This window comes from Oncorhynchus tshawytscha, linkage group LG10 (genome assembly GCF_018296145.1).
Source record: "Oncorhynchus tshawytscha isolate Ot180627B linkage group LG10, Otsh_v2.0, whole genome shotgun sequence".
Taxonomy (NCBI): Eukaryota; Metazoa; Chordata; class Actinopteri; order Salmoniformes; family Salmonidae; genus Oncorhynchus; species Oncorhynchus tshawytscha.
The window spans coordinates 1,431,750-1,453,127 of record NC_056438.1 but is presented as its reverse complement, the minus strand read 5'-3'; the positions used below and the strand labels follow the sequence as shown (position 1 = coordinate 1,453,127).

General features: G+C 43.2%; 1 protein-coding gene across 1 annotated transcript; it reads left to right on the top strand.

Moving 5' to 3' along the window:
• Positions 1 to 11,735: 11,735 nt before the first annotated feature.
• On the top strand, positions 11,736 to 12,143 carry ppp1r14c (protein phosphatase 1, regulatory (inhibitor) subunit 14C). Its single transcript, XM_042329295.1, has one exon. The coding sequence runs from the start codon at positions 11,850 to 11,852 to the stop codon at positions 12,141 to 12,143; it is 294 nt and encodes a 97-aa protein (XP_042185229.1). The 5' UTR covers positions 11,736 to 11,849.
• Positions 12,144 to 21,378: the final 9,235 nt, after the last annotated feature.

Here is a 21,378-nt window from a genome sequence, read left to right as displayed (position 1 = left end):
ATAGTAGTGGTAGTGTCTGGTTATAGTAGTGGTAGTGACTGGTTATAGTTGTGGTAGTGACTGGTTATAGTTATAGTAGTGGTAATGACTGGTTATAGTAGTGGTAGTGACTGGTTATAGTAGTGGTAGTGTCTGGTTATAGTTATAGTAGTGGTAGTGACTGGTTATAGTTATAGTAATGGTAGTGACTGGTTATAGTAGTGGTAGTGACTGGTTATAGTAATGGTAGTGACTGGTTATAGTAGTGGTAGTGACTGGTTATAGTAGTGGTAGTGACTGGTAATAGTTATAGTAGTAGTAGTGACTGGTTATAGTAGTGGTAGTGACTGGTTATAGTTATAGTAGTGGTGGTAGTGTCTGGTTATAGTAGTGGTAGTGACTGGTTATAGTAATAGTAGTGGTAGTGACTGGTTATAGTAATGGTAGTGGTAGTGTCTGGTTATAGTAGTGGTAGTGACTGGTTATAGTAATGTAGTGGTAGTGTCTGGTTATAGTAGTGGTAGTGACTGGTTATAGTAATAGTAGTGGTAGTGACTGGTTATAGTAATGGTAGTGGTAGTGTCTGGTTATAGTTATAGTAGTGACTGGTTATAGTTATAGTAGTGGTAGTGACTGGTTATAGTTATAGTAGTGGTAGTGTCTGGTTATAGTAGTGGTAGTGACTGGTTATAGTAATGGTAGTGGTAGTGTCTGGTTATAGTTATAGTAGTGACTGGTTATAGTTATAGTAGTGGTAGTGACTGGTTATAGTTATAGTAGTGGTAGTGACTGGTTATAGTAGTGGTAGTGACTGGTTATAGTTATAGTAGTGGTAGTGACTGGTTATAGTAGTGGTAGTGACTGGTTATAGTAGTGGTAGTGACTGGTTATAGTAGTGGTAGTGACTGGTTATAGTAGTGGTAGTGACTGGTTATAGTAGTGGTAGTGACTGGTTATAGTAATGGTAGTGGTAGTGACTGGTTATAGTAATGGTAGTGGTAGTGACTGGTTATAGTAATGGTAGTGGTAGTGACTGGTTATAGTTATAGTAGTGGTAGTGTCTGGTTATAGTTATAGTAGTGGTAGTGACTGGTTATAGTTATAGTAGTGGTAGTGACTGGTTATAGTAGTGGTAGTGACTGGTTATAGTTATAGTAGTAGTAGTGACTGGTTATAGTAGTGGTGGTAGTGTCTGGTTATAGTAGTGGTAGTGACTGGTTATAGTTATAGTAGTGGTAGTGACTGGTTATAGTAATGGTAGTGGTAGTGTCTGGTTATAGTTATAGTACTGACTGGTTATAGTAGTGGTAGTGACTGGTTATAGTTATAGTAGTGGTAGTGACTGGTTATAGTAGTGGTAGTGACTGGTTATAGTAGTGGTAGTGACTGGTTATAGTTATAGTAGTGGTAGTGACTGGTTATAGTAGTGGTAGTGTCTGGTTATAGTAATAGTAGTGGTAGTGACTGGTTATAGTTATAGTAGTGGTAGTGACTGGTTATAGTAGTGGTAGTGTCTGGTTATAGTTATAGTAGTGGTAGTGTCTGGTTATAGTTATAGTAGTGGTAGTGACTGGTTATAGTAGTGGTAGTGACTGGTTATAGTAGTGGTAGTGACTGGTTATATTTATAGTAGTGGTAGTGTCTGGTTATAGTTGTGGTAGTGACTGGTTATAGTTATAGTAGTGGTAGTGACTGGTTATAGTTATAGTAGTGGTAGTGACTGGTTATAGTTATAGTAATGGTAGTGACTGGTTATAGTAGTGGTAGTGACTGGTTATAGTAGTGGTAGTGACTGGTTATATTTATAGTAGTGGTAGTGACTGGTTATAGTAGTGGTAGTGACTGGTTATATTTATAGTAGTGGTAGTGTCTGGTTATAGTTATAGTAGTGGTAGTGACTGGTTATAGTTATAGTAGTGGTAGTGACTGGTTATAGTAGTAGTAGTGACTGGTTAAACTAGTGGTAGTGACTGGTTATAGTTGTGGTAGTGACTGGTTATTGTTATAGTAGTGGTAGTGACTGGTTATAGTAGTGGTAGTGTCTGGTTATAGTAGTGGTAGTGACTGGTTATAGTTATAGTAGTGACTGGTTATAGTAGTGGTAGTGACTGGTTATAGTAAATCAAATCAAATTTTATTTGTCACATACACATGGTTAGCAGATGTTAATGCGAGTGTAGCGAAATGCTTGTGCTTCTAGTTCCGACAATGCAGTAATAACGAGCAAGTAATCTAACTAACAATTCCAAAAAAACTACTGTCATACACCGTGTAAGGGGATAAAGAATATGTACATAAGGATATATGAATGAGTGATGGTACAGAGCAGCATAGGCAAGATACAGTAGATGATATCGAGTACAGTATATACATATGAGATAAGTATGTAAACCAAGTGGCATAGTTAAAGTGGCTAGTGATACATGTATTACATAAGGATGCAGTTGATGATATAGAGTACAGTATCAACGTATGCATATGAGATGAACAATGTAGGGTAAGTAACATTATATAAGGTAGCATTGTTTAAAGTGGCTAGTGATATATTTACATCATTTCCCATCAATTCCCATGATTAAAGTGGCTGGAGTAGAGTCAGTGTCATTGACAGTGTGTTGGCAGTAGCCACTCAATGTTAGTGGTGGCTGTTTAACAGTCTGATGGCCTTGAGATAGAAGCTGTTTTTCAGTCTCTCGGTCCCAGCTTTGATGCACCTGTACTGACCTCGCCTTCTGGATGGCAGCGGGGTGAACAGGCAGTGGCTCGGGTGGTTGATGTCCTTGATGATCTTTATGGCCTTCCTGTAGCATCGGGTGGTGTAGGTGTCCTGGAGGGCAGGTAGTTTGCCCCCGGTGATGCGTTGTGCAGACCTCACTACCCTCTGGAGAGCCTTACGGTTGAGGGCGGTGCAGTTGCCATACCAGGCGGTGATACAGCCCGCCAGGATGCTCTCGATTGTGCATCTGTAGAAGTTTGTGAGTGCTTTTGGTGACAAGCCAAATTTCTTCAGCCTCCTGAGGTTGAAGAGGCGCTGCTGCGCCTTCCTCACGATGCTGTCTGTGTGAGTGGACCAATTCAGTTTGTCTGTGATGTGTATGCCGAGGAACTTAAAACTTGCTACCCTCTCCACTACTGTTCCATCGATGTGTGGATGGGGGTGTTCCCTCTGCTGTTTCCTGAAGTCCACAATCATCTCCTTAGTTTTGTTGACGTTGAGTGTGAGGTTATTTTCCTGACACCACACTCCGAGGGCCCCTCACCTCCTCCCTGTAGGCCGTCTCGTCGTTGTTGGTAATCAAGCCTACCACTGTTGTGTCGTCCGCAAACTTGATGATTGAGTTGGAGGCGTGCATGGCCACGCAGTCGTGGGTGAACAGGGAGTACAGGAGAGGGCTCAGAACTCACCCTTGTGGGGCCCCAGTGTTGAGGATCAGCGGGGAGGAGATGTTGTTGCCTACCCTCACCACCTGGGGGCGGCCCGTCAGGAAGTCCAGTACCCAGTTGCACAGGGCGGGGTCGAGACCCAGGGTCTCGAGCTTGATGACGAGCTTGGAGGGTACTATGGTGTTGAATGCCGAGCTGTAGTCGATGAACAGCATTCTCACATAGGTATTCCTCTTGTCCAGATGGGTTAGGGCAGTGTGCAGTGTGGTTGAGATTGCATCGTCTGTGGACCTATTTGGGCGGTAAGCAAATTGGAGTGGGTCAAGGGTGTCAGGTAGGGTGGAGGTGATATGGTCCTTGACTAGTCTCTCAAAGCACTTCATGATGACGGATGTGAGTGCTACGGGCGGTAGTCGTTTAGCTCAGTTACCTTAGCTTTCTTGGGAACAGGAACAATGGTGGCCCTCTTGAAGCATGTGGGAACAGCAGACTGGTATAGGGATTGATTGAATATGTCCGTAAACACACCGGCCAGCTGGTCTGCGCATGCTCTGAGGGCGCGGCTGGGGATGCCGTCTGGGCCTGCAGCCTTGCGAGGGTTAACACGTTTAAATGTCTTACTCACTTCGGCTGCAGTGAAGGAGAGACCGCATGTTTCCGTTGCAGGCCGTGTCAGTGGCACTGTATTGTCCTCAAAGCGGGCAAAAAGTTATTTAGTCTGCCTGGGAGCAAGACATCCTGGTCCGTGACTGGGCTGGGTTTCTTCCTGTAGTCCGTGATTGACTGTAGACCCTGCCACATACCTCTTGTGTCTGAGCCGTTGAATTGAGATTCTACTTTGTCTCTGTACTGGCGCTTAGCTTGTTTGATAGCCTTGCGGAAGGAATAGCTGCACTGTTTGTATTCAGTCATGTTACCAGACACCTTGCCCTGATTAAAAGCAGTGGTTCGTGCCTTCAGTTTCACACGAATGCTGCCATCAATCCACGGTTTCTGGTTAGGGAATGTTTTAATCGTTGCTATGGGAACGACATCTTCAACGCACGTTCTAATGAACTCGCACACCGTATCAGCGTATTCGTCAATGTTGTTGTCTGACGCAATACGAAACATCTCCCAGTCCACGTGATGGAAGCAGTCTTGGAGTGTGGAGTCAGCTTGGTCGGACCAGCGTTGGACAGACCTCAGCGTGGGAGCTTCTTGTTTTAGTTTCTGTCTGTAGGCAGGGATCAACAAAATGGAGTCGTGGTCAGCTTTTCCGAAAGGGGGCGGGGCAGGGCCTTATATGCGTCGCGGAAGTTAGAGTAACAATGATCCAGGGTCTTTCCACCCCTGGTTGCGCAATCGATATGCTGATAAAATTTAGGGAGTCTTGTTTTCAGATTAGCCTTGTTAAAATCCCCAGCTACAATGAATGCAGCCTCCGGATAAATCGTTTCCAGTTTGCAGAGAGTTAAATAAAGTTCGTTCAGAGCCATCGATGTGTCTGCTTGGGGGGGGATATATACGGCTGTGATTATAATCGAAGAGAATTCTCTTGGTAGATAATGCGGTCTACATTTGATTGTGAGGAATTCTAAATCAGGTGAACAGAAGGATTTGAGTTCCTGTATGTAGTGGTAGTGTCTGGTTAAAGTTATAGTAGTGGTAGTGACTGGTTATAGTAGTGGTGGTGACTGGTTATAGTTATAGTAGTGACTGGTTATAGTTATAGTAGTGGTAGTGACTGGTTATAGTAGTGGTAGTGTCTGGTTATAGTAGTGGTAGTGACTGGTTACAGTTATAGTAGTGGTAGTGACTGGTTATAGTAGTGGTAGTGTATGGTTATAGTTATAGTAGTGGTAGTGTCTGGTTATAGTTATAGCCGTGGTTGTGACTGGTTATAGTAGTGGTAGTGACTGGTTATAGTAGTGGTAGTGACTGGTTATAGTTATAGTAGTGGTAGTGACTGGTTATAGTAGTGGTAGTGACTGGTTATAGTTATAGTAGTGGTAGTGACTGGTTATAGTTATAGTAGTGGTAGTGTCTGGTTATAGTTATAGTAGTGGTTGTGACTGGTTATAGTAGTGGTAGTGACTGGTTATAGTTATAGTAGTGACTGGGTATAGTAGTGGTAGTGACTGGTTATAGTAGTGGTAGTGACTGGTTATAGTTATAGTAGTGGTAGTGACTGGTTATCGTTATAGTAGTGACTGGTTATAGTTATAGTAGTGGTAGTGATTGGTTATAGTAGTGGTAGTGTCTGGTTATAGTAATAGTAGTGGTAGTGTCTGGTTATAGTTATAGTAGTGGTAGTGTCTGGTTATAGTAATAGTAGCGGCAGTGACTGGTTATAGTTATAGTAGTGGTAGTGTCTGGTTAAAGTTATAGTAGTGGTAGTGACTGGTTATAGTAGTGGTAGTGTCTGATTAAAGTTATAGTAGTGGTAGTGACTGGTTATAGTAGTGGTAGTGACTGGTTATAGTAGTGGTAGTGACTGGTTATAGTTATAGTAGTGGTAGTAGACTGGTTATAGTTATAGTAGTGACTGGTTATAGTAGTGGTAGTGACTGGTTATAGTAGTGGTAGTGGTAGTGTCTGGTTATAGTTATAGTATTGGTAGTGACTGGTTATAGTGGTGGTAGTGACTGGTTATAGTTATAGTAGTGACTGGTTATAGTAGTGGTAGTGGTAGTGTCTGGTTATAGTTATAGTAGTGGTTGACTGGTTATAGTAGTGGTAGTGACTGGTTATAGTTATAGTAGTGGTAGTGACTGGTTATAGTTATAGTAGTGGTAGTGACTGGTTATAGTTATAGTAGTGGTAGTGACTGGTTATAGTAGTGGTAGTGACTGGTTATAGTTATAGTAGTGGTAGTGACTGGTTATAGTAGTGGTAGTGACTGGTTATAGTAGTGGTAGTGACTGGTTATAGTAATAGTAGTGGTAGTGACTGGTTATAGTAATAGTAGTGGTAGTGACTGGTTATAGTTATAGTAGTGGTAGTGACTGGTTATAAGAGTGGTAGTGACTGGTTATAGTTATAGTGGTGGTAGTGACTGGTTATAGTAGTGGTAGTGTCTGGTTATAGTAGTGGTAGTGACTGGTTACAGTTATAGTAGTGGTAGTGTCTGGTTATAGTTATAGCCGTGGTTGTGACTGGTTATAGTAGTGGTAGTGACTGGTTATAGTCGTGGTAGTGACTGGTTATAGTTATAGTAGTGGTAGTGACTGGTTATAGTAGTGGTAGTGACTGGTTATAGTAGTGGTAGTGACTGGTTATAGTAGTGGTAGTGTCTGGTTATAGTAGTGGTAGTGACTGGTTATAGTTATAGTAGTGGTAGTGACTGGTTATAGTTATAGTAGTGGTAGTGTCTGGTTATAGTTATAGTAGTGGTTGTGACTGGTTATAATAGTGGTAGTGACTGGTTGTAGTAATGGTAGTGACTGGTTATAGTTATAGTAGTGACTGGATATAGTAGTGGTAGTGACTGGTTATAGTAGTGGTAGTGACTGGTTATAGTTATAGTAGTGGTAGTGACTGGTTATAGTTATAGTAGTGACTGGGTATAGTAGTGGTAGTGACTGGTTATCGTTATAGTAGTGACTTGTTATAGTTATAGTAGTGGTAGTGATTGGTTATAGTAGTGGTAGTAACTGGTTATAGTAGTGGTAGTGTCTGGTTATAGTAATAGTAGCGGCAGTGACTGGTTATAGTTATAGTAGTGGTAGTGTCTGGTTAAAGTTAAAGTAGTGGTAGTGACTGGTTATAGTAGTGGTAGTGTCTGGTTAAAGTTATAGTAGTGGTAGTGACTGGTTATAGTTATAGTCGTGGTAGTAGACTGGTTATAGTAGTGACTGGTTATAGTAGTGGTAGTGACTGGTTATAGTAGTGTTAGTGGTAGTGTCTGGTTATAGTTATAGTAGTGGTAGTGACTGGTTATAGTAGTGGTAGTGGTAGTGTCTGGTTATAGTTATAGTAGTGGTAGTGACTGGTTATAGTAGTGGTAGTGACTGGTTATAGTTATAGTAGTGACTGGTTATAGTAGTGGTAGTGGTAGTGTCTGGTGATTGTTATAGTAGTGGTAGTGACTGGTTATAGTAGTGGTAGTGACTGGTTATAGTTATAGTAGTGGTAGTGACTGGTTATAGTTATAGTAGTGGTAGTGACTGGTTATAGTAGTGGTAGTGACTGGTTATAGTTATAGTAGTGGTAGTGACTGGTTATAGTAGTGGTAGTGACTGGTTATAGTAGTGGTAGTGACTGGTTATAGTAGTGGTAGTGACTGGTTATAGTAGTGGTAGTGACTGGTTATAGTAGTGGTAGTGACTGGTTATAGTAGTGCTAGTGACTGGTTATAGTAGTGGTAGTGACTGGTTATAGTTATAGTAGTGGTAGTGACTGGTTATAGTTATAGTAGTGGAATTGACTGGTTATAGTTATAGTAGTGGTAGTGACTGGTTATAGTAGTGGTAGTGGTAGTGACTGGTTATAGTTATAGTAGTGGTAGTGACTGGTTATAGTAGTGGTAGTGGTAGTGACTGGTTATAGTTATAGTAGTGGTAGTGACTGGTTATAGTTATAGTAGTGGAATTGACTGGTTATAGTTATAGTAGTGGTAGTGACTGGTTATAGTAGTGGTAGTGGTAGTGACTGGTTATAGTTATAGTAGTGGTAGTGACTGGTTATAGTAGTGGTAGTGGTAGTGACTGGTTATAGTTATAGTAGTGGTAGTGACTGGTTATAGTTATAGTAGTGGAATTGACTGGTTATAGTTATAGTAGTGGTAGTGACTGGTTATAGTTATAGTAGTGGTAGTGACTGGTTATAGTTATAGTAGTGGAATTGACTGGTTATAGTTATAGTAGTGGTAGTGTCTGGTTGTAGTTATAGTAGTGGTAGTGACTGGTTATAGTAGTGGTAGTGACTGGTTATAGTAGTGGTAGTGACTGGTTATAGTTATAGTAGTGGTAGTGACTGGTTATTGTAATGGTAGTGACTGGTTATAGTAGTGGTAGTGACTGGTTATAGTAGTGGTAGTGACTGGTTATAGTAGTGGTAGTGACTGGTTATAGTAGTGGTAGTGACTGGTTATAGTAGTGGTAGTGACTGGTTATAGTAGTGGTAGTGTCTGGTTATAGTAGTGGTAGTGACTGGTTATAGTAATAGTAGTGGTAGTGACTGGTTATAGTTATAGAAGTGGTAGTGACTGGTTATAGTTATAGTAGTGACTGGATATAGTAGTGGTAGTGACTGGTTATAGTAGTGGTAGTGACTGGTTATAGTTATAGTAGTGGTAGTGACTGGTTATAGTTATAGTAGTGACTGGGTATAGTAGTGGTAGTGACTGGTTATCGTTATAGTAGTGACTTGTTATAGTTATAGTAGTGGTAGTGATTGGTTATAGTAGTGGTAGTGACTGGTTATAGTAGTGGTAGTGACTGGTTATAGTTATAGTAGTGGTAGTGACTGGTTATAGTTATAGTAGTGGTAGTGACTGGTTATAGTAGTGGTAGTGTCTGGTTATAGTAATAGTAGCGGCAGTGTCTGGTTATAGTTATAGTAGTGGTAGTGACTGGTTATAGTAATAGTAGTGGTAGTGACTGGTTAAAGTTAAAGTAGTGGTAGTGACTGGTTATAGTAGTGGTAGTGTCTGGTTAAAGTTATAGTAGTGGTAGTGACTGGTTATAGTAGTGGTAGTGTCTGGTTATAGTAGTGGTAGTGACTGGTTATAGTTATAGTAGTGGTAGTAGACTGGTTATAGTAGTGACTGGTTATAGTAGTGGTAGTGACTGGTTATAGTAGTGTTAGTGGTAGTGTCTGGTTATAGTTATAGTAGTGGTAGTGACTGGTTATAGTAGTGGTAGTGGTAGTGTCTGGTTATAGTTATAGTAGTGGTAGTGACTGGTTATAGTAGTGGTAGTGACTGGTTATAGTAGTGGTAGTGACTGGTTATAGTTATAGTAGTGGTAGTGACTGGTTATAGTTATAGTAGTGGTAGTGACTGGTTATAGTAGTGGTAGTGACTGGTTATAGTTATAGTAGTGGTAGTGACTGGTTATAGTAGTGGTAGTGACTGGTTATAGTAGTGGTAGTGGTAGTGTCTGGTTATAGTTATAGTAGTGGTAAAAATCAAATCAAATCAAATCAAATCAAATTTATTTGTCACATACACATGGTTAGCAGATGTTAATGCGAGTGTAGCGAAATGCTTGTGCTTCTAGTTCCGACAATGCAGTAATAACGAGCAAGTAATCTAACTAACAATTCCAAAAAAAAACTACTGTCATACACAGTGTAAGGGGATAAAGAATATGTACATAAGGATATATGAATGAGTGATGGTACAGAGCAGCATAGGCAAGATACAGTAGATGATATCGAGTACAGTATATACATATGAGATAAGTATGTAAACCAAGTGGCATAGTTAAAGTGGCTAGTGATACATGTATTACATAAGGATGCAGTCGATGATATAGAGTACAGTATCAACGTATGCATATGAGATGAACAATGTAGGGTAAGTAACATTATATAAGGTAGCATTGTTTAAAGTGGCTAGTGATATATTTACATCATTTCCCATCGATTCCCATGATTAAAGTGGCTGGAGTAGAGTCAGTGTCATTGACAGTGTGTTGGCAGTAGCCACTCAATGTTAGTGGTGGCTGTTTAACAGTCTGATGGCCTTGAGATAGAAGCTGTTTTTCAGTCTCTCGGTCCCAGCTTTGATGCACCCAGCTTTGATGGTAGTGACTGGTTATAGTAGTGGTAGTGACTGGTTATAGTAGTGGTAGTGGTAGTGTCTGGTTATAGTTATAGTAGTGGTAGTGACTGGTTATAGTAGTGGTAGTGACTGGTTATAGTAGTAGTAGTGGTAGTGTCTGGTTATAGTAGTGGTAGTGACTGGTTATTGTAATGGTAGTGACTGGTTATAGTAGTGGTAGTGACTGGTTATAGTAGTGGTAGTGACTGGTTATAGTAGTGGTAGTGACTGGTTATAGTAGTGGTAGTGTCTGGTTATAGTTATAGTAGTGGTAGTGTCTGGTTGTAGTTATAGTAGTGGTAGTGACTGGTTGTAGTTATAGTAGTGGTAGTGACTGGTTATAGTAGTGGTAGTGACTGGTTATAGTTATAGTAGTGGAATTGACTGGTTATAGTTATAGTAGTGGTAGTGACTGGTTATAGTAGTGGTAGTGTCTGGTTATAGTTATAGTAGTGGTAGTGTCTGGTTGTAGTTATAGTAGTGGTTGTGACTGGTTATAGTAGTGGTTGTGACTGGTTATAGTAGTGGTAGTGACTGGTTATAGTAGTGGTAGTGACTGGTTATAGTAGTGGTAGTGACTGGTTATAGTAGTGGTAGTGACTGGTTATAGTTATAGTAGTGGTAGTGACTGGTTATAGTAGTGGTAGTGACTGGTTATAGTTATAGTAGTGGTAGTGACTGGTTATAGTTATAGTAGTGGTAGTGACTGGTTATAATAGTGGTAGTGTCTGGTTATAGTAGTGGTAGTGTCTGGTTATAGTAGTGGTAGTGATTGGTTATAGTAGTGGTAGTGTCTGCAGAAATAGTGGTAGTGACTGGTTATAGTAGTGGTAGTGTCTGGTTATAGTAGTGGTAGTGTCTGGTTATAGTAGTGGTAGTGATTGGTTATAGTAGTGGTAATGACTGGTTATAGTAATGGTAGTGGTAGTGACTGGTTATAGTTATAGTAGTGGTAGTGACTGGTTATAGTTATAGTAGTGGTAGTGACTGGTTATAATAGTGGTAGTGACTGGTTATAATAGTGGTAGTGTCTGGTTATAGTAGTGGTAGTGTCTGGTTATAGTAGTGGTAGTGACTGGTTATAGTAGTGGTAGTGACTGGTTATAGTTATAGTAGTGGTAGTGACTGGTTATAATATTGGTAGTGACTGGTTATAGTAGTGGTAGTGTCTGGTTATAGTAGTGGTAGTGACTGGTTATAGTTACAGTAGTGGTAGTGTCTGGTTATAGTAGTGGTAGTGACTGGTTATAGTAGTGGTAGTGTCTGGTTATAGTAGTGGTAGTGTCTGGTTATAGTAGTGGTAGTGATTGGTTATAGTAGTGGTAGTGGTAGTGTCTGCAGAAATAATGGTAGTGACTGGTTATAGTAGTTATAGTTATGGTTGTTTCTCCACCATGTACAGTAAACTTTTACCTGACCATGTCATGAGATCAGGAAAAACTCCAGGACCCAGTAAAGATGTGCGAATTTTGCCACTCAACTTTTGAACCTGTGGTGCCACCTTCTGTAAAGAGCAGGGTTTCGTTTCATCCCAGCACTAATCACATAATCTGACAGAGATGAACGGTCTTCAGGTCCGTTGATGGAATTCTGCTGGCACGCCGCGCCCCCCTCGGCTGTACTCCACTGGACGCGCTGCGCTTTAAATAGCAGGTGTTTGAAAACTGTTCATGCTCAGCCTGTCACCACTGTAGGTCTGCCTGCTCCCTCTCTCTTTAACTCCGTCAAAACACACGCGATGTCAGCCGCCAGCACCGAGACGAGCGCCCAGTTGCCCGCGTCCGCCAGCCGGGTGTTCTTCCAGCCGCCGGCCGGGGTTGGGTGCGCTGGGCCCGGCCCCATTCCGCGGGATGACCCGGTCCAGAGGAAGCAGGGAAAAGTGACGGTGAAGTACGACAGGAAGGAGCTGCGGAAGAGACTGATACTGGAGGAGTGGATCATTGAACAACTCAGCGATCTGTACGACTGTGAGGTGAGGAGAGGAGGTTTTATTGGCGCTTTGGGTCGGTTATTCTTGGAGGATTCGGGATAAATCATTAATTGGCAAGATAATCAGTGTTTAAAATGTTATCTTTAGTGTTTGGAGTGTGTTTTGGTATGTTTGCAGTGGTGGTGCGTAATGCCCGGGGAAGGGGACATGGAGGTGGTTTGGTTAACTGTGTAAATCCGCGGGTCACGCCGGTCTATTCTCCCCTCTCTCCCCGGCTACATTGTCTCTCCCCTGGGCAGGCAGCTTCCAAGAGAGGGTCGCACAGAACAGATGAACCACTGGGCAGAAACGGTTTGAATCAACGTTTCCACGTTATTTCAACCAAATATGTTATTAATTTTAGGGCATTTCGTAATTTTTCCACCGAACCTTTAACCTAAATCCAATGACATTGTGACATTTGTTGAGTTCACGTTGAATTCACGTTAGTTGACAACCCAACCAAATGTAGACATTCAACTGAAGTCTGTGCCTAGTGGGGAATGACTGTTTTGAGGTCGTAAAACACACCACACAGCTGCGCTTTAAGCATCTCTTTTTGTAGCCGAGTCCCATCTCCTTTAACCGCTGCGTTCACAGTCGGCTCTAGAGGGCTGATTTGTTAATAGGCCTACAGACAGACAAACATTGTCTGACACTATTTTTTCTTTCCGGGAAAGCCATTAAATAATCTGCGCCCTTTACCAGAATACACAATCTGTTTCATTAATTCATAATATCGACCCGAATAGCTTGTGTTTTCTATTGATTCAGAATAATGCTTGAAGGAAAGGGAAACTGCTGGTCTAGATAATGATTGGTTGTCTGGTATGTGAGTCCATTCATGTTACCATCTGCCTGTGATGTGTCGATTCGGGAATATTCTTAACCCTTCTGATCACAGGCAAGTCTGTGTCTTTCCCTGAGAGATGGTATTGACAGAGACATTGGAATGCGTTCTCACGCGCTCTGCGGTGGTCGGTACATAATTTAACATTTGAAGAGCTGAGAGCTTCTCCATAGTGCTGGGTGATCTATATCATGCAGGATGCTGCTAGAGAGGAGAGGACAGAGCAGTGGGTTAACCAATGACAGGAGACAGGGAGGGCAGTGGGTTAACCAATGAGATGAGGAGGACAGGGCAGTGGGTTAACCAATGAGATGAGGAGGACAGGGCAGTGGGTTAACCAATGAGATGATGAGGAGAGGGCAGTGGGTTAACCAATGACGTGAGGAGGAGAGGGTAGTGGGTTAACCAATGAGATGAGGAGAGCAGGGCAGTGGGCTAACCAATGAGATGAGAGCAAGGCAGTGGGCTAACCAATGAGAGGAGGAGAGCAGGGCAGTGGGCTAACCAATGAGATGAGGAGAGCAGGGCAGTGGGCTAACCAATGAGATGAAAGCAGGGCAGTGGGCTAACCAATGAGATGAGGAGCAGGGGGGCAGTGCTCCTGTGACAACAATTGTGGACCCTCTTGTGGCCCCCTAAATGTGGAGTATGAAATCATTTTTACATAACTAATTTCTGCTATCGTTCTTTCTTTAGATCTGTTATTAATGTAACTGGCCCCTCTAACAGTACAACTGCCCCCCCCAGTTGAAATGGTCTAGAACCGCCACTGGCTGTATCCCAAAGCATTGGTCTCTCGCTCATCCCTGGCAACAATGTGACGAACATGTTCTCTATTGAAACATCCCCCTGATACCTGCATGATGAAGACTGAGCACTTCTGAACTGACAGTTCTAATGATCTGTAGCCATGCCAGTCCCTCCTGGCTGTAGCTGGTTATCCCTGGTCTGTAGCCATGCCAGACCCTCCTGGCTGTAGCTGGTTATCCCTGGTCTGTAGCCATGCCAGACCCTCCTGGCTGTAGCTGGTTATCCCTGGTCTGTAGCCATGCCAGACCCTCCTGGCCGTAGCTGGTTATCCCAGGTCTGTAACCATGCCAGTCCCTCCTGGCTGTAGATGGTTATCCCTGGTCTGTAGCCATGCCAGGCCCTCCTGGCCTTAGCTGGTTATCCCTGGTCTGTAGCCATTCCAGTCCCTCCTGGCTGTAGCTGACTTCATGGAGTCGTTCTGTACTGCATCCATTTTAAGGGACTAACTAAACAACAACTTTTGCTTTTAAAACGACCAATGTGGCATCGATATGAGTCAGACATTTATTCTAGTGTCTAAATGGACTAAAGTCTCAGTCTCGTCCCAAAACGGAGATTTTCAAGATGATGGGAAGAAATTGAACGTCATGGAATGGAAGGTACTGTACTCGTTCTCCTTGGGTTGGGTTTATTTGAATCCTACCCACAGCTGTCAGCACCCAGATAATCATCAATTCAGAGTGTAGCTGCACGCGACCTGACCGTATTACCCATGAATCATTTGGTTTTGCATTTGATTTCTCTGTGGGACTAGTTGACATTTGATTTCCCTGTGGGACTAGTTGACATTTGATTTCCCTGTGGGACTAGTTCACATTTGATTTCCCTGTGGGACTAGTTCACATTTGATTTCCCTGTGGGACTAGTTGACATTTGATTTCCCTGTGGGACTAGTTGACATTTGATTTCCCTGTGGGACTAGTTGACATTTGATTTCCCTGTGGGACTAGTTGACATTTGATTTCCCTGTGGGACTAGTTGACATTTGATTTCCCTGTGGGACTAGTTGACATTTGATTTCCCTGTGGGACTAGTTGACATTTGATTTCCCTGTGGGACTAGTTGACGACCCTCAGTAAATTATACAATGTACACGGGACAATATTTTAAAATGTTAGTAGCTCCAAATGTCAATGACCTAACAACCTCAAAGTAAATATAAATTGAAGAAAGTCATCTATGTATATTAAAAGCATTTAATGAGACGACTAAAAGATGTGCAACATGAAAATATTGTCTCATTTACTTTTTATAAAAAATGTACAGTCCCTAACTATCCCCAGAGATAGGTTACCCTTAGCCAAAGGATGCACACCAGCCAGCTGAAGCTAATTGGCGATAGAAGTTGGCTAATACTAGTTAGCCTAGGAGACTTCAATATACAACACCTGGTTAGACTGTCTTTCAAGTTATCTAGAAGGGTGGAGTGACTGTTCTCTTTTTTTTTAATGTAGCTTGCGCATGTTTTGCTGAATCGGCAACGCTTTGCGGTCCGTCTCTGTATCGGTTTCATATGAAAACCTGATACTAGTGTGCAGAACAGAGCAGTGTGTGTTTAATATAGTAGAGAAAGGGTCACTTCACATTCAGGGACATGTATTTACGTTTCCTGTAACTCAGGCACAGATAGGGTGACAGGCAGACCAGGGTGTGTTGGTGTGCATGTGTCGGTGTGCATGACAGTTCATTAAACCCAATCACAATGTACCCACCTTATTCGTCTGTCGTCATGGAAATTAAGAATATCGTAACCCGTTTATATGATAAAAAAAATAATAATAATCTGAACTTTTCATTCTATGGTATGTTATCCAGAGCACAATACTATTGTAGTACTCTCTAGTGTACTAACAGAGGCAAGAAGACTATAATGACCTAACAAACAGAAATGAACAGAGTGCTATTTGTCAAACATAATCCTCTTGTTGCCCTCCCTCTGTCCACTTTCTGTCACCTTCCCATTCCTCTCCCTCTCCTCTCCCATACCACTCCCTCCTCTCCTCTCCCTCTCATCTCTCATACCTCTACCTCTCCTCTCTCATACCTCTCCCTCTCCTCTCTCAAACCTCTCTCTCTCTCTCTCTCCCTCTCCTCTCTCATACCTCTCCCTCTCCTCTCTCATATCTCTCCTTCTCCTCTCTCATACCTCTCCCTCTCCTCTCTCATACCTCTCCCTCTCCTCTCTCATACCTCTCTCTCTCTCTCATACCTCTATCTCTCCTCTCCCTCTCCTCTCTCATCCCTCTTCTCCTCTCCTCTCTCTCTCTCATACCTCTATCTCTCCTCTCTCATACCTCTCTCTCTCTCATACCTCTCCCTCTCCTCTCTCATTCCTCTATCTCTCCTCTCCCTCTCCTCTCTCATCCCTCTTCTCCTCTCCTCTCACTCTCCTCTCATACCTCTCTCTCTCTCTCTCTCTCTCTCATACCTCTCCCTCTCCTCTCTCATTCCTCTATCTCTCCTCTCCCTCTCCTCTCTCATCCCTCTATCTCTCCTCTCCCTCTCCTCTCTCATCCCTCCTCTCCTCTCCCTCTCCTCTCTCATACCTCTTCTCCTCTCATCTCCCTCTCCTCTCTCATACCTCTCTCTCTCTCTCTCTCTCTCTCTCTCTCTCTCTCATACCTCTCTCATACCTCTCTCTCTCCCCTCTCTGTATATTGTCTCTCTCTGGGCATAGTATTACATAATAAGTGATGAATTTATCTCCTGTCTCTTGTGGGACTCTGCTTTTTTCAGTGAACACAGAGGGGAAGAGAGAGAGTGCGATCTCCCCAACATTACTCCTCTCTAGCTCAGTGTTGTCTGTCTGTGTGGAGCTCAGACCCTGTTCTCGATGGTCTGTGTGTTCAGTAGCCTACTGTGTTGAGCTGTGTGTGTGTTCAGTAGCCTACTGTGTTGTGCTGTGTGTGTGTTCAGTAGCCTACTGTGTTGTGTGTGTGTGTTCAGTAGCCTACTGTGTTGAGCTGTGTGTGTGTTCAGTAGCCTGTTGTGTGTGTGTTCAGTAGCCTACTGTGTTGAGCTGTGTGTGTGTTCAGTAGCCTACTGTGTTGTGCTGTGTGTGTGTTCAGTAGCCTACTGTGTTGAGCTGTGTGTGTGTTCAGTAGCCTACTGTGTTGAGCTGTGTGTGTGTTCAGTAGCCTACTGTGTTGTGCTGTGTGTGTGTTCAGTAGCCTACTGTGTTGTGTGTGTGTTCAGTAGCCTACTGTGTTGAGCTGTGTGTGTGTTCAGTAGCCTACTGTGTTGTGTGTGTGTTCAGTAGCCTACTGTGTTGAGCTGTGTGTGTTCAGTAGCCTACTGTGTTGAGCTGTGTGTGTGTTCAGTAGCCTACTGTGTTGAGCTGTGTGTGTGTTCAGTAGCCTACTGTGTTGAGCTGTGTGTGTTCAGTAGCCTACTGTGTTGAGCTGTGTGTCTGTTCAGTAGCCTACTGTGTTGAGCTGTGTGTGTTCAGTAGCCTACTGTGTTGAGCTGTGTGTGTGTTCAGTAGCCTACTGTGTTGAGCTGTGTGTGTTCAGTAGCCTACTGTGTTGAGCTGTGTGTCTGTTCAGTAGCCTACTGTGTTGAGCTGTGTGTGTGTTCAGTAGCCTACTGTGAGCTGTGTGTGTGTTCAGTAGCCTACTGTGTTGAGCTGTGTGTGTGTTCAGTAGTCTACTGTGTTGAGCTGTGTGTGTGTTCAGTAGTCTACTGTGTTGAGCTGTGTGTGTGTTCAGTAGCCTACTGTGTTGAGCTGTGTGTGTGTTCAGTAGCCTACTGTGTTGAGGTGTGTGTGTGTTCAGTAGCCTACTGCGTTGTGCTGTGTGTGTGTTCAGTAGTCTACTGTGTTGAGCTGTGTGTGTGTTCAGTAGCCTACTGTGTTGAGCTGTGTGTGTGTTCAGTAGCCTACTGTGTTGAGCTGTGTGTGTTCAGTAGCCTACTGTGTTGAGCTGTGTGTGTGTTCAGTAGCCTACTGTGTTGAGCTGTGTGTGTGTTCAGTAGCCTACTGTGTTGAGCTGTGTGTGTGTTCAGTAGCCTACTGCGTTGTGCTGTGTGTGTGTTCAGTAGTCTACTGTGTTGAGCTGTGTGTGTGTTCAGTAGCCTACTGTGTTGAGCTGTGTGTGTGTTCAGTAGCCTACTGTGTTGAGCTGTGTGTGTGTTCAGTGCTGAGGTTAAGGTTAGTTGCCCAGCCTACTTCTAGAAAAGAGTCTGTATGGTTGAGAAGACAGGTTGTATGGTGATGGATCAATATGGTGAGAGAGAGTCAGTCTGATGTTGGCGTTAGTGCTGCTCAAGCCTTTCCCCTCTGTGTGACACACACACACACACACACACACACACACACACACACACACACACACACACACACATCTGCGATCTGGGTCATTGTGTTTGGCATCCTACATCATCATTGTTCATAACAACACATAGCTGTCTGTCTGTCCGTCCGTCCGCCCGCCCACCCGCATTAGCGTTATATTACTACATTAGTATTATGGTACCACATTAGTATTATGGTACTACATTAGTATTAATGGTACTACATTAGTATTATGGTACTACATTAGTATTATGGTACTACATTAGTATTAATGATACTACATTAGTATTATGGTACTACATTAGTATTAATGGTACTACATTAGCATTATGGTACTACATTAGTATTAATGGTACTACATTAGTGTTATGGTACTACATAAGTATTAATAAGTACTACATTAGTATTAATGGTACTACATTAGCATTATGGTACTACATTAGTATTATGGTACTACATTAGTATTATGTACTACATTAGTGTTATGGTACTACATTAGTATTCATGGTACTACATTAGTATTAATGGTACTACATTAGTATTATGTACTACATTAGTATTATGGTACTACAACCGGAAGGTTGCAAGTTCAAACCCCTGAGCTGACAAGGTACAAATCTGTCGTTCTGCCCCTGAACAGGCAGTTAACCCACTGTTCCTAGGCCGTCATTGAAAATAAGAATTTGTCCTTAACTGACTTGCCTAGTAAAATAAAGGTAAAAAATATAGTATTATGGTACTACATTAGTCTTATGGTACTACATTAGTCTTATGGTACTACATTAGTTATTATATCTACTATTGTTGTCGCTGTTGTTTTGATATTTGTTACGTGTATCACTTGGCAACATTGACCTTGCCCTTCATGCCACTACAGAATATTGAGTTTGAGAGAGGAGAGGGAGGGGAGAGGGAGGGGAGAGTAGGGGGAGGGGGAGGGCAGAGGGCTGGGAGAGGAGGGAGAGGGGAGAGGAGGGGGAGAGGGCGGGGAGAGGGTGGGGAGAGTAGGGGGAGGGGAGAGGGAGGGGAGAGGGCGGGGAGATTAGGGGAGGGGAGAGGGAGGGGAGAGGGCGGGGAGATTAGGGGAGGGGAGAGGGAGGGGAGAGGGCGGGGAGATGAGGGGAGGGGAGAGGGCGGGGAGATGAGGGGGAGGGGAGAGGGCGGGGAGAGGAAGGAAAGGAGGGGGAGGGGAGAGGGCGACTGGGGTGGTGTTTATTCCAACGCTGCCAGAGGCTTGCGGCTATCAAGAATGATGCTTACGGTGACCAGAGATTATCAGAAGAATTATCAGGATAAACAGATGGGACCATTAACGTAACGTAACGTTGAACTCCTAAAGCCATCAGCTAAATCAAACATTCAGAAAGTATTCAGATCAATCTATGGATTTCACATGACTAGGCAGGGGCATGGGAGGGGCTGGGAAGGCAGGGCCATGGGAGGTGCTGGGAAGGCAGGGCCATGGGAGGTGCTGGGAAGGCAGGGGCATGGGAGGGGCTGGGAAGGCAAAGTCATGGGAGGGACTGGGAAGGCAGGGCGATGAGGAATTGAAAAACTGTATGGTTGAATTGAGATGGGGCAACAGGAGTGGCTAGTAAGTCTGGCTGCACATCTGATTGGCTGACTTAGTGCAAATTGAGATATTATGTGACTAAACTCAACAAAAAGAAGAAGAAACTGTAAAAGATGGCATATTCATTTGATGTTGCCAATTATTTTAATGTATTCAATTTTAATATTCTGTCTTTGGCAAGGTGGGCAAACTTATGCAGGAAATGCGAACAACGAACAGTGAGCCATCGTACTGACAATTTAGATTACAAATAATAATAATAATGAAAAAATAATTGTACGTTTTGAATTTGAGTCTTATTATCAATTTCTTTCAACCAATCAGTGAATTGTGTCAGTGCAGTACATGTTGAGTGCCCTTCTCTATAAGCATGCTGAGAGTCTGTTGTTCATTTGTTTACAGAGAAATTGCATTGTATTTGGTCAAACAAACTACAAAATGTGTTTTTCCAACAGTTTTCTGGTGGAGGACTTTGGCTTCCCGCTAGGCCTGAGGACAAAGACTTTCCTCTAGGCTCAGATTAAAGATGTGACAGATAGGAGTGGCTATAGAGTCAGCTACCATCCTCAGTAGGAGTGGCTATAGAGTCAGCTATCATCCTCAGTAGCTTTCCATCTAAGTTGTCAAGGCCAGGAGGTTTGTCATTATTGATGGATAACAATAATTTTCCCACCTCTCCCACACTAACTTTACTCAGAGGGTTATTTTAAATGGAAGCTTCTCTAATGTCAAACAAATTAAATCAAATTTACAGTGAAATGCTTACTTATAAGCCCTTAACCAATTATGATTTACTAAATAAACTATACTAAAGTAAAAAATGAGCACAAATAACAATAACGAGGCTATATACAGGGGGCACCGGTACAGAGTCAATGTGGAGGCTATATACAGGGGGTACCGGTACAGATGTGGTTAGTTGAGGTAATTGAGGTAATATTTACATGTAGGTAGAGTTAACCCTATCGGCTGTCTCCTCGTTGTCGGTGATCAGGCCTACCACTGTTGTCATCAGCAAACTTAATGATGGTGTTGGAGTCGTGCTTGGCCACGCAGTCATGGGTGAACAGGGGTGTACAGGAGGGGGCTAATCACGCACCCCTGAAGGACCCCCATGTTGAGGATCAGCGTGGCAGATGTGTTGTTGCCTGGGGGGCGGCCTGGCAGGATGTCCTTGTGAATGTCGACCTGTTTAAAAAGGTCTTGCTCACATTGGCTACTGAGAGGATGATCACACAGTCGTCCGGAACAGCTGGGGCTCTCATGCATGCTTCAGTCTCGCTTGCCTCGAAGCATAAAAGGCATTCTAGCTCATCTGGAAGGCTTGCATCACTGGGCAGCTCACCCTGCCATGTCCAACGGGCATCAGAGCCGTGTAAGTAGGATTCAATCTTAGACTTGTATTAACGCTTTTGCCTGTTTGATGGTTCGTTTGAGGGCAGAGAGGGATTTAGTGTCCCGCTCCTCTAGCCTTTTGCTCGGTGCGGATGTTGCCTGTAATCCATGGCTTCTGTTTGGGATATGTACATACGGTCACTGTGGGGGATGACGTCGTCAATGTTCTTATTGATGAAGCCGGTGACTGAGGACTCCTCAACGCCATTGGATGAATCCTGGAACATATTCCAGTCTGTGCTAAACAGTCCTGTAACGTAGCATCATAGAGTCATCTGACCACTTCCGTATTGAGCGAGCCACTGGTACTTCCTGCTTTAGTTTTTCTTGTAAGCAAGAATGGGGAGGATAGATTTATGGTCAGATTTGCCAAATGGAG